This window comes from Oreochromis niloticus, linkage group LG9 (assembly GCF_001858045.2).
Source record: "Oreochromis niloticus isolate F11D_XX linkage group LG9, O_niloticus_UMD_NMBU, whole genome shotgun sequence".
NCBI lineage: Eukaryota > Metazoa > Chordata > Actinopteri > Cichliformes > Cichlidae > Oreochromis > Oreochromis niloticus.
In genome coordinates, this window is record NC_031974.2 from 2,872,545 (window position 1) to 2,886,174 (window position 13,630).

The window sequence follows — 13,630 nt, forward strand, 5'->3', positions numbered from 1 at the left end:
CACCTGACACTGACAGTACACACACACAAACAGACACACACACACACACAAACAGACACACAGATCGGATCTCCAGGTAGAAATCCATCGTCCTGAACAAACAGCAGTGTTTGGGCCAGCATGTCAGTCTGTGAGCATGAATATGCAGCGTGTGTGTGTGTGTGTGTGTGTGTGCGCGCATGTGTGCTCACAGCAGATTCTCGCTGTAAAACACTTGAGGACAGGAATGGATTAGCATGAACTAATTAGCTCGTCAAAACACAGACTGTCAACAGTAATTAAAAATATTTTCTCTGTGTGTGTGTGTATGTGTGTGTGTGTGTGTGCGTGCACTTCATTTTAATTAATTGAAAGAGTGATTATGATTCATGTAGAGCCCTGCAGTCTAATATGAAGTTTACCCTGAGTGTGTGTGTCTCAGGTCCCATGCAGGAGACAGTGTATGATTTCTGGAGGATGGTTTGGCAGGAGAATACCGCCGCCATCGTCATGGTAACCAACCTGGTGGAGGTCGGCCGGGTGAGGATGCACACACACACACACACACATACACACACACACACACGCACACACACACACACGTGGATCGGTGCAGCCATCTGGATGTTATTTCCTCGCTGATGAAGTTTGGGACTGCGTTTCCCAGAGTGCCGCTCTCACGTCTCCTGTTACTCTTCTCCTGCTCTGACTCACGGTCACCTGCAGTAAACAGTGTGTCGATCACAGATGTGTACCTGTGACGGTGCTGCAGTGGAAACAGTCCACATGTAGAAACCTGTGTGTGTCACCAAATACATAAACTACAAAGTCACCGTGTGTGGAACATGACAGGACTGTTCTACATGTGTGGAAACATAAAGGTGCTAATCACATATCACAGATTTCATGTATATAAAAATACAACATTTACAATCCGCATTTGTCTGTTTGTAACAATAATAATATTAATATCTCCATATTTGACTGTTACAGCTTGATGTGTGTGACTGCATTAATGTAAACTTTACATACAGTGACACGTTCACACATGTACACTTACTGTACTGCTAATCCTTCAGAATCATCACTGTGTCTAATGTCTGTGAAGGTTCTCAGTCGTCCAGGTCATCGTAGTCGAAGGAGCTTGGACTTCTTTAAGTTTTGTGACAACGTTTCATCGGATAGGCTTCTTCATTTCTAAGAAATAAAAGAACTCATCACAAACTCCACCGACCTCACCAACAAGGTCCAGAAACTTACACTTGATCCAGATGAAACCATGGTGTCATTTGATGTGGTCTCTCTTCATCTGCACACCTACAGCTGTCAGAAAGAAACTAAGGACAGACAGCTCCTTAGAATAAACAGAACCAACTTCACCCCGATCAGACCTGCACACTGTTAGACCTCTGCCTCACCACCACATATTTCAAATACAACGAGGGTTTCTACAGACACAAACATGGCTGTGCCATGGGCTCCCTGTTGTCACCTATTGTAGCCAACCTTTACATGGAGGAAGTGGAAAGAAAGGCTCTCGGCTCTTTTAAAGTACAGATATGTGGACCAGAGGCGGAGGCAGACATTTGATACACCCGGGGCTTAGCCCTAAAGGGTAGTATGCATGTGGGATTTGGGGGGGGGGTTAGAAATTACTGAAAGATTAATAGGTTCTGTTTTGAGCCTGGTTTTGTTCAAAAAAGAATGACTTCATATAGGGAAAAATATATATCACATATGCAGGACACCTTAAACTAGTTTTTTAATTAAGCAGCAAGGCAGAACAAAATCAGGGCTGTATCAAGACACAGGGACTAAACCCCAATTCAACCAGACCCAGAACTGATCCGGAATTAAAACAGGACTACAACAGTTCAAAATCAGGACTACTTAGGATTTAACCAAGACAGAACTAGAACCAGAACTAGATGATAGTAGCACTAAAAACCATCATAGATCTGCACTACACTTATTTTTTAATTCTACCAAAGTCCACTGTTTAGATTCAGAGAAGTTTATATAATTATTTAGCCTTGTTGTGCAAACAAGCCTGCATAACTTAATAAATATAGAATTTGAAAAATAACAAACCTAAAAAGAAACACTAGGTACGAGATACATGAGTACCTATGATACGATGATACTTTTGGTAAACAACCATTTGACTAACATGTGTGTCTCACCTGCTCTTGTTCCATCTCCATTCTGTCCTCATTCTCCATCTCCCTCTCTGTTCCTCTCTCTCGCTCTCTGTTCCGCTCTCTCCCTCTCTCTCTCTCCCCTCTCTCTCTCTCTCTCTCCCCCTCTCTCTCCCTCTCTGTTCCTCTCTCTCGCTCTCTGTTCCGCTCTCTCCCTCTCTCTCTCTCCCTCTCTCTCTCTCTCTCTCTCCCCCTCTCTCTCCCTCTCTGTTCCTCTCTCTCGCTCTCTCTCTCTCTCTCTCCCTCTCTGTTCCTCTCTCTCCCTCTCTGCTCCTCTCTCTCTCTCTCTCTCTCTGCTCCTCTCTCTCCCTCTCTGTTCCTCTCTCTCTCTCTCTCTTTGTGCGGACAGTCAAGCCAAACACCAACATCATCAAATATACAGTTGAAACCAGATATTTATAAACTCTTCAGATAAAAACACTTTTTTAATTGTAACATCAAATCAGACTAAATGTTTTTTATTTTTTTAGATTGATAAATATAAAAAACACATTTGTTAACTTTAAGAGTAAAGAGAGAAACTATCTGTATTTCTTAATTGCAAATGGCACCGAATTGTATTCAAAACTGAGCCACACTTACGGAGCTCCACAGTTCTTTTCCTGGTGTTTTGGTTGATATCTCTTGATTTTCCCATTTCAAAGAAACAGGCTCTGTGTTTTGCCTTATATGCATCCACAGCTGTGCCACCAACTTACTCACATGGACTCTACTAACCTATCAGAAGCTTCTTCAGCTCAGAATGGAATCGTCTGGAGTTTTCTTATTAATTAACAATAAACTTAGTGTATATGTACTCCTAAATTTGATGAAAGTGATAGACAGCTCTGTCTCTCTTTATTCTGACATTTAACTAATTCAAAAGATATTTCAATATTTATTTATCCAAAACAAAACAAGTTTACTCTAAATTGATGTTGTACAGTAAAAAAATGTTCTTGTGTTTTCCATAAAGTGTATGTAAATACCTGGTTTCAACTGTGAATATACTGCTGTGTACTGAAATTCCTCTTGTTTTGCATAGATATACTGAACAACATACAAAGCATAATATATAAAATAACATCTACCAGAGTTTTTTCTTTGAAAGAAGCTCCTTATGTCCATTCTTGTATATCAGTACATTACTGAAACCGATTTGTTTAGCCGTGGAGGGTAACAACTGAAAATATGAAATAAACACACATGTGAGCTAAGACTCTCTAAAGAAACAGTGTTGTTGTTGTTCTGCTTTTCATTTCGCCATTTGTTGATTCACTTGTAACGTTAATATGGGTCAAGTGATCAGTTTGACATCAATCTTTTGTGATAAACCGTCACATTTACATTATTTGTACAGTACCAATGATTTGCTTTGGTACCTGGTCAAACTTCAGTTCTCCTCTGTCTGCCTGGCTGTGCTTCTCTAACAGCGCACTCGCAGGCAGCAGCTGCCCCGCCCCCTCGCTCAGTCCTTAGTGTCTGAGCTCGGATCAAACCAATATTAGGGGGGATTTACGCACAGTCGTAAATTCCCACAGTGTGCACTGTGCTTCGAATATTGTGTGTAGTTTTTGTTTTATACAGTTGTCAGCCAGGCATGTAACTATGAAAAAATTACACTCCAAAAGACCCCGGGCTTCTGAAAAAACAACCCGGGCTTAAGCCCAGTAAGCCACCCCCCCGCTCCGCCACTGATGTGGACGCCACCTGGGTCAAAATCAGAACACAAGAAGTGGAATCCTTCACTGCGCACATTAACGCCGTGGATAAAAACATCAAGTTCACCAGGGAAGACACAAAGGATAACTGTTTGCCTTTCCTGGACTGCGCTGTGCGCATTGAAGAGAATGGCAACCTCAACATTGAAGTTTACCGGAAGCCCACACACACACATGGAGCAGTACCTCCTCTTTGACTCCCACCACCCCCTGGAACACAAACTTGGAGCAATCAGCACCTTACATCACCGGGCAGAACATGTTCCCTCTAAGCCTGAAGGGAAAGAAGACCTCTACATTGCAGAGACCAAACAGCCACTTCATAAACACAACATAGAAGAGCCACCTCCACGGGACAAGACTCAGCTGTCCATCTGCATCTAAAGGTCAAAGGTCACTCTTTCGAGGACAGAGAAGACAGATGGTTTGAAAGAGGAGTAAAAGAGGCCATTTATGTCCACTGTGAGCGACCATCTTTCAACAGAGAGGCGGGGCTACGACACCAACTGTCTGCCATCTATAATCCAGTGTTGAGATCCTTCCCAGATGCCTTAACGCCCATTCACATCCTGGGCCATGTGACCTCAGGAAATCACATGATAGGGTGGGGCCAGGTTTCACAATGAGCTCACCTGAAACCTTTGCTGATTGTGACCCACACCCTTGTGATTATTTAGAGTATCAATCGTTTTGGGGACACTCCCTCAGGGCATAAATCTGGGACTCTTCACCATTTGCTCTTATAACTGAAGAAGCTTCTCGGATGAGAGGTGAAACGTCTTCAAGGAAACTTAAAGAAGTCCAGACGCTTTTCTTTCCAAGCTCCTTAGACTACGATGAGCTGGATGACTGAGAACCTTCACAGACACTTTGCGTGTTTCAGATTTGACAGTGTTCCAGTGAGCGTCTTCTCTGAGCATTGACTTTCCTGCTGCAGCGTAGTGGCACTGCACCCTCGAGGACTCTGATGCGCTGCTCCTCACAGCCGTCCATCTCTGAGGGTGGCGTGCTCAGGTTCTAACTATAGGGGAGTGGCTGTGTGACCTCATTGCACTCGCTCAGCATTCTGGGAAACTCACGGTGTGCTCCTGTGAATCTGTAAATTGAAAAACACGCCGCCATTTCCTCCTGAAAATAAAGGATTGAACCTGAGATCAGACACCCACACCTGCAGGTGGGGGTTGCCCAGTCCTCATTACCCAGAAGGCACCGGGGAACTGCCCCCCTCCTCTACGGAGGGGGATTCTGGGATAGAGCCTGATTATCTCCCTCTGTCACACACACACACACAGACTGTCACGTTAGCCTGATTTGTTCTCTCACCCCTCTCTGTTCAACTCGTTGGTTGTTGTGGTGACAGTGTGATTAGCTCTGCAGTAATTAGCTGTTAATGAGGAGAGGGGGAGGGGGCGGAGCCTCTAATGAGATTTTAATATCAGCTGCTTTTGTTCTGTTTGTGTTTCTGTTTAATTAATGAGGCAATTTAATCCTCTGTGTGTGTGTGTGTGTGTGTGTGTGTGTGTGTGTGTGTGTAGGTGAAGTGTTGTAAGTACTGGCCTGATGACACGGAGATCTACGGCGACATGAAGGTGACGCTGATCGAGACTCAGCTGCTGTCTGAGTACGTGATCCGGACCTTTGCTGTAGAGAAGGTAACACACACACACAAACACGCGCACAAACACACCAAATCCTTTGTTATTTCTAAAAACCTCTGTGTACGCACACCTATACAGTTGAGTTCAGCTCCATCAGTGCAGCTGTTCTCCAGCTGTTACAATAAAGTTTAACATGCACATGAACAAAGGATCATGTGCATGATGTAGGCCGCCGTGACCTCAGCTCGCTGACACTGACACAGCACAGAGTCGTCTTCAGTTGTTTCCTTTCAGAGGAACTCTGACCCCACCTTAGCTCAGGGACGTGAGTGGAGGAGTGCGTCATCGCACTGTCTAAAGGGAAAGTCGTTCTAAACTACAGTCGTAAGGACGATGTTAGACCTGCGTCCAGCTAGCAACAACCCGTGTCAGGGACCATCACCGGTGTGCTGAATAATCAGAAGCTGTGTTTCTATGGATGCTTCATGCATGTGTCAGTGTGGGCCCAGTTTATCAGTGTTTACTATAAATGGATTTGGGACTGACGTGGACAATGAAGGTATTCTGATGTCACCGCCAGCAACGTATCTTTACATTACACGTGTGCACACACACCTGTACACACAGGTGTGTGTACAGGTGTGTGTGTGCACACAGACATGTACACACACCTGTGCAAACACAGACATATACACACACCTGTACACTGACCTGACCTCCACTCTCTGCCTGTGTCAGAGGGGTGTGGCAGAGATCAGGGAGATCCGTCAGTTTCATTTCACCGGTTGGCCCGATCATGGCGTCCCGCTTCACGCCACCGGGCTGCTCGGCTTTATCCGCCGCGTCAAGGCCAAAACCCCACCCACCGCCGGCCCCACTGTGGTCCACTGCAGGTACAAGTTTTGCTGTGATTATTAGTAACAAAGAAACTTCTTCATGACTGCTGACGTGACTGTGTGTGTGTGTGTGTGTGTGTGTGTGTGTCAGTGCGGGGGCGGGGCGTACAGGATGCTTCATCGTGATCGACATCATGCTGGACATGGCGGAGAGAGAGGGCGTGGTTGACATCTACAACTGTGTCCGCGAGCTGAGAGCACGAAGGGTTAACATGGTCCAAACTGAGGTACACACAGTCACACACACACACTCACACCTCTACCTGTGTGCAGGTGTTCTGACCTGCAGGTAAACACTAAACCTGTTTTGCCTGATCACTAAAAGCTTAATGTTTCAAACTGGACATGCTCAGTTACTCAGCTTCATTCATGATCAAAGTTTCATCGATCATTCTTCATTGTCTCCGACTCTTCCTCACATCTTCATCGCTGACTGACAGGAAGTGACAAAAATAGACAAGGCCATCGCGGCGTCCAACTTTGAATGTCACTCGCCTGTTCTCCAGGCGCCGTACACTGACATTAATCTTTTATGAAGTGACATTTCAGCAGCCGCCATCCCATCAGTCAGAGCCGAGGAGGAGGAGCTTATTTATACAGTGTCTGACCGCCTTCCTCTGTCTACCAGGAGCAGTACGTCTTCATCCACGATGCCATCTTGGAGGCGTGTCTGTGCGGTGACACAGCGATTCCAGCCAGTCAGCTGCGGTCGGTTTATTATGAGATGAACCGATTGGATCCTCAGACCAACTCGAGTCAGATCAAAGAGGAGTTCAGGGTAACATGACGACCATGTTAATATTCTTCACGCTTCATTTAGAGCATGAACCTGCCAGCGTCCATGAAATAGTGAAACAAATAATGAAACCACGTCACAGCTCTGAGTGATGACATCATCATACCGTAGTTTCAAAATAAAAGTCAGAAATTCATATTATACAGTCTGAATATTGAGCCTGGTTCTGTCAGAGGTTTTCTTCCTGTTAAAAGGGAGTTTTTCCTTCCCACTGTTGCCAAAGTGCTTGCTCACAGGGGGTCATATGATTGTTTTCTCTGTGTCGTTGTAGCATCTTTACTTTAGATGGATACTTTATTGATCCCACATGGGACGCTTTTGTGTTACAGCAGCATGATAATGAGTAAAAATACACAACAATAAACGACATGGTTAAAATAAAAGTGCCACAGACGCCCAGTAACAATCTGGTAACAAACTGGTGACATATCGGTAACAAACACACTGACGCTGTATGAATAAAACTTAAAAATCAAACAAAAACAAACACCTGAGATTAAAACTTCAAGACATTTTAAAAAATGAAGACAAAACTAAATCACTAATCAAATGATTACAAATAACAAAATTAATGTTAACAAAAATGAAACAAAATAAATGAAAATTAAAAATAATGTTCCAAAGTCTGAGAAAGTAAAAATATGACATGAGATCAACTCTTAAAAAACCCCAGAGGTTAAAAAGAACGTGTCAGGTGTGTGTCCTGTTACATGTGTGTGTACTGACAGGTGTGTGTGTGTGTGTGTGTGTGTGTGCATGCTCAGACGCTGAACATGGTGACGCCGACTCTGCGGGTGGAGGACTGCAGCATCGCTCTGCTTCCTAGAAACCACGAGAAGAACCGCTGCATGGACGTGCTGCCTCCAGACCGCTGCCTGCCCTTCCTCATCACTATCGACGGGGAGAGCTCCAACTACATCAACGCTGCGCTCATGGACGTACGTGACACACACACACACACACACACACACACACACACACACAGTAGGTTTGATGAATGTGACTGCAGACTCGCAGCTTTGATTCGAAGCTTTTGTTCCACGATGAGTGAAGCAGATTAAAGATTGGGGGCTGATCTGATAACTTTTCACTGGATCTCTCAGTTTGGCCCAAAGAGATGTGAGTGCAGGTGAAGGAGAACATTAGGCTGAAAAGCAAAGTAAACCAATCAGAAACTCTGAGAGCGACCAGACCAGCCGTCAGGTTCTTTGTTTAGCAAACGACACAGAGGACTGAAGCGGAGAACACTCAGTCGCCATCGTGCTGTCCTGCTGCCGGACTTTCTCGCTAAGCACAGATCATTCATAAATTCTCTGTGAAGCCCTTCAGGGTCAGCTTGTTGCCCTGATGTAGAGATGTGTTGGATCCTGTGTTATACTTGGAGTCTGTCATTGGTGGCGATAGTGAGTAGAGGACTTCTTTTCTGAGCTAACATTAGCAAGTGCTGCTCGGTGTCGATGCAACAGAGGCATCAACACCGAGTGTTAGGGCACTCAGAGCACAAGCATCACTGCCTCCGAGTCTGTTACACCCACATCAGACCTGCCTGAGGCAGCCAGACAGCTGTCGCTATAGAAACGCCAGGAAAGTGTTTAAAATATCAAAAAGTTAAAAAAGGCTTAAAGAAGGAAGCACGCGTTCAGAAATATCCGCTGAAAACACCGCGTCATAAATCCTGAGCACGGCTGTGTACTTAGAGTACAACAGTGACATCCACCCTGCTGTGTTTGTGTGTGTGACATCACTTCCTGCTGTCTGACTGACCTCGTGTCATGCAGAGCTACAAGCAGCCGTCGGCGTTCATTGTTACCCAGCATCCTTTGCCCAACACGGTGAAGGACTTCTGGCGCCTGGTCCTCGACTACCACTGCACATCCATCGTCATGCTGAATGATGTCGACCCTGCACAGGTGAAGCTCCACCCACACACACACACACACTCAAAGATTTTCAGATATATTGGAACAGGTGGTTGATGATGACGTCATAGCACAGGTGCTTTGGTAAGGGTGCGGTGTAAAACTCATGAGCTGATCAATAACTTCCCTTTGTGTGTGTGTGTGTTAGCTGTGCCCTCAGTACTGGCCAGAGAACGGTCTCCATCGCCTCGGCTCGCTGCAGGTGGAGTTCGTGTCCGCTGACCTGGAGGAGGACGTCATCAGCCGAATCTTCAGGATCTACAACACAGCCAGGGTGCGTTTGTAGATTACTGTTACTTTCCCATAAGCACGCTGCATTACTGCGTTACTAAACCGTGATTTTGTTTGTAAGAGTGTCTCATGACAATGACGTGAGCCCATGCGACGTTCGTGGTAACAGACGTGTGCAGATCAACAATGGATAACATGGAGTGATGGAGAGAGTACGACCATGCAGCGTTTAAAGCGTGGAAGTAATCACATTACTTTGAGTTTGATTCTGTAAAAAGTGACAGAAACATTAGAGTCCGCTGTTCACTCTGCGTGGGAAGAAAACTTCTTTCTACAGCAAAAAATTAAACTTCAAATCTGATCAAGCACCGAGCACGCCGCCACGGGAATGTGACATTCACAGAGAAACCCCCGGATCCCCCCACTGACATGACTGCTGTGGGTAAACCTCCACCCGCCCCACTCCTGCTAAACAGCTGACAATAGATTAAGAGCTGAGATTAAGAGTCTTTGATTGTATTTATTTTTTTCAGTTTTACTTGCATCTATTTGAAAGACTGGTAAACACAAAACATTATTTTATTTTATATGCTGGAATATGCAGACAATAGGTTCAAGTCAAAGAATGTTGCATATAATTTAATTTTTGCTCAATGCATAAAGTTAAAAGATTAAAGCTAATAAAACATTTTTTTCATTTGATTCAATTTTATCACCTCTGCTGATGGAGGAGCTTCAGCAGCTTCTCTGGGTAACGCCTCAGCCACGAGGATGGGATTCAGTTTAAAGTCACAGACAGACCAACGTGAGCTTATAATGACGGAGCCAAGTCTAACTTTTCCTTTCACTGTTCAAACATAACATTTCAAAGGAGTTAACCCACTCTGTAAAACACGCGCTGCACTTAACATCACTAATTGTTTGTGTCTCCTCTCCTGTAAAACACCTGGAAGCTGACACAGTACTTACTCATCACTACCTAATATTAGGCTACGTCCACACGTACATGGGTATTTTTGCAGAGAGTAAAATTAACAGTAACGGTATTTTGTCCAAGTCCGCCATTGTAGAAATTCATTTCACCGAAACAATAACGTGGCGCACAATGTGACGTAAAAAAGGCGCACACCTTTGACGCTGCATTTTCTCCGTTTTCCTCGTCCACATGTAAACACAAAAACTGAGTTTTCGAAAATCTCCACCCTGGCAGGAGTTTTTAAAAGTATCTGTTTTCAGTGACTGAAAACGGTGTTTACGTGTGGACGAAAAGTGCAAACACAAAGAAAAATCTGCGTTTTCAAAAATACCCGTGTACGTTTGGACGTAGCCTCAGTTTGTTTCCTGTAAAAGCCTGACTGCCCTTCACTCTGTAAGTATCTTTAGGTAAATGTAATTAGATTGGAATGTCAAATAAAATACACTGAAATTCTATTTGATTTAATTTAAACAACAAACTTGACCCAAACCCACACCGTCCAACTAGGTTTACCCAGACTGCTTTTGTGCTTACGTTTGGTCTCAGCCCACAGTCAGGGCTTTGTCACGCTCGCTTCGGTCTTCTGGAGGGCGTTCTTCACCAGGAGCGACATATGTGTTGGGTTGTTGACATGTTGGAAGACAAAGTGATGACTCAGACCTAGTTTAGCCGCTGACTGCTTCAGGTCTTCATTTACATATCCTTCTTTCTTCATGACTCCTCCCACCTCAATGAAATTCCCAGGTCCAGACGCAGTGAAGCATGCCCACAGCATAACACTGCCACCACCGTGCTTCACTGTGAGGACGCTGTCCTTTGGGTCGTAGCGTCCGTCTTCTTTCTCAGTCCGTCCCTGTGCAGGGTTCTAGTGGCCGTCTTCTTTGAGACTAGGATTCCTGACTCGGCAGAGTCATCCGTGAGTGTCTCTGCAGTGCTGGAGCCCTGAGAGAACCGCCACTGTGGCGGCGGTCCTGTCAGGGCTCTCGGGCGATGGCTGTTCTCTCAGGTATCCGCTGCTGCGGTGGCTGTTCGTTAGAACTGCCTTGCCTCTACCTGATCTCTCCGTGGATGTGTAATTATTTTTGTCTTCAGATCCTGACGGAGTAAAACGTCATCACCCTACACAGAGGGTCTGTTTGATTTTGCCCTCACATATTCAGGGTGCGTTTGATTTCTGTGTAATAAAGCTGAGCTGCGCCTGTGTTTGATCCAAGCCTCGGCTCTCTCTCTCCTGCTGCACCAGATTTAGCTCAGGATGTGTTTGATTTAAGCCTCCTCACCTCCCCGTCGGGCTGAGTTTGAGTGCGGCTGTGATTCAGGGCCTCGTTTCCTCCCTGCGTCTCAACAAATATGGGCTGTGTTTGATCTGCGCTCCCGTCTCCACCCGCCTCGCCATGGCAGCTTGATTTTGGTGTTTGAGTTAAAGCTCTCTCCTGCTGTCTGCTCACAGGAACCTGCCTTTGCTTTCTTTGCTGTTCCCACTTTCCTGTCTCAATAAGCTTCCTAATATCTTTCCTTTCCTCTTATTTCCTTCCATCTACATTATATATCTTCCTTTCCTCTCTCCTGTTCTTTCCTGTCTTCTTTACTCCTAAAATTTATTTATTTTGACTTCCTTTCCCTTGTTCCCCTCACAGTTTCCTTACTTCCTTTCTCCTCAGTGTTTAGTTTAGGGGTGCACTTGGTTCATGTCTCCGTTCTTCTGGGGAAGTGTTTGATTGTCCATTGGTTGTTTGGGGCGAGCTTGTTTTGACTACCTGGTTCTCCCTGTGTCTCCAGCCGCAGGACGGGTACCGCATGGTGCAGCAGTTCCAGTTCCTGGGCTGGCCGATGTACCGCGACACGCCCGTCTCCAAGCGCTCCTTCCTCAAGCTCGTGCACCAGGTGGACAAATGGCAGGAGGAGTACGACGGCGGCGAGGGGCGCACCGTCGTCCACTGCCTGTAAGAGTACACACAGTACTGCAGAAAGTGCACTCTCTTTTAATACACACAGTACTACAGACAGTACTACAAAAATATACTGTCTTTTAATAGACAGTATTACACACAGTACTACACACAGTACTAAACACAATATTACAGACAGTACACTGTATTTTAATACACACAGTATTACAAATGGCTGGAGGAGTACAACGGCGGTGAGGGGCGCACCGTCGTCCACTGCCTGTAAGAGTACACGGAGCACTGCAGAAAGTGCACTGTCTTATAATACACACAGTACTACATGCAGTACTACAGAAAGTACCCTGACGGGCAGGGTTTGTATTGCCTTTAAGAGTACCACACAGTATTACATGCAGTACTACACATAACACAACAGAAAGAAAACTGTGTTTTCATTACTTTATTGTAAGAGAATCACTGTTTTTTACACAGGAAATACACACAGTAGTGCAGAGAGTACTGCAGTGTCAGTAGTTATAAAGTTTGTGTTTGTGTGGTGTTTTGTCTCCATCTAGTGGTCACAACATGAACCACTCTCATTCTCATCTATGTAACCCCTGACTCCTCTCCTCTCCTTCCTGCACTGCATGCTGGGAGTGTGAGTGAATGGGTGTGTGAAGGTGTTTGGTGAGTGCGTGGAGCTGCTGAGTGAGTTTGGGACGTTTGGACTGTTTTTCCAGAAAACTTTGGGCTTATGGGTGGTTAAAAGGTACGGCAAGTTTATTTCATTGTGTTGTGTAAAGTGAAGAATTTTAGTTAATTGGCCAGTTTTACATTGAGTCATGGCGTCCCTCCCTAGTGAGGGTTCGCCTCCCCTGTCTTCATGGGGCCAGGGTGGTGGCACCCCAGCAGTACACCGTGGAGCAGGTTCTGCTAGCTGTTGGTGAACAGGTGGGCCATGAGAATATAACTTACGGCTCTTGAACAAGGCTGTGGTTGCCTTTCTACGTGAGGAGCGTTTGGTTCACCTGTTAGTTGAAAGGGGGATCATTTTGGATGATTTGTTTGTGGCTGTTTCACCACTGTTTGTGCCATCTACGCGGGTCACCGTGTCCAGTGTCCCGCCGTTCATCCCAAATGAACTTCTTGAAAAGGAACTGACCCGCTTTGGGAAGTTTGCTAGCGGGTTCAGGGTTGTTCGTCTTGGCTGCAAAGACGCCAGACTGCAGCACGTTCAGTCGCTAAGAAGGCAGGCCTTCATGTACCTGAACCATCCTTCACAGACACTGGAAGTGTCCTTTAAAGTGAGATATGAAAATGGTTTATATACTGTTTACGCAAGTGCAGGTAGCATGAAGTGCTTTGAGTGTGGTGATGTTGCCCATAAACGCTCTTCCTGCCCTCATAAAGAGCAGGAAGTGCGCGGTGACACAGGTGAACAAGAGGCT

At 45.4% G+C, this 13,630-nt stretch overlaps 1 protein-coding gene across 16 annotated transcripts in view; it reads left to right on the top strand.

Moving 5' to 3' along the window:
• The window catches only part of LOC100711527 (receptor-type tyrosine-protein phosphatase mu), a 219,651-nt gene that overhangs the window by 192,200 nt on the left and 13,821 nt on the right, over positions 1 to 13,630 (top strand). For all 16 annotated transcript variants that reach the window (XM_025910167.1, XM_025910168.1, XM_025910171.1 and 13 more), the window contains 9 exons: positions 422 to 519; positions 5,413 to 5,529; positions 6,214 to 6,368; positions 6,463 to 6,598; positions 7,000 to 7,149; positions 7,932 to 8,105; positions 8,946 to 9,077; positions 9,235 to 9,360; positions 12,073 to 12,236. In XM_025910167.1, coding sequence (XP_025765952.1) covers positions 422 to 519; positions 5,413 to 5,529; positions 6,214 to 6,368; positions 6,463 to 6,598; positions 7,000 to 7,149; positions 7,932 to 8,105; positions 8,946 to 9,077; positions 9,235 to 9,360; positions 12,073 to 12,236 — 1,252 coding nt within the window. The remainder of the gene's footprint in view (positions 1 to 421; positions 520 to 5,412; positions 5,530 to 6,213; positions 6,369 to 6,462; positions 6,599 to 6,999; positions 7,150 to 7,931; positions 8,106 to 8,945; positions 9,078 to 9,234; positions 9,361 to 12,072; positions 12,237 to 13,630) is intronic.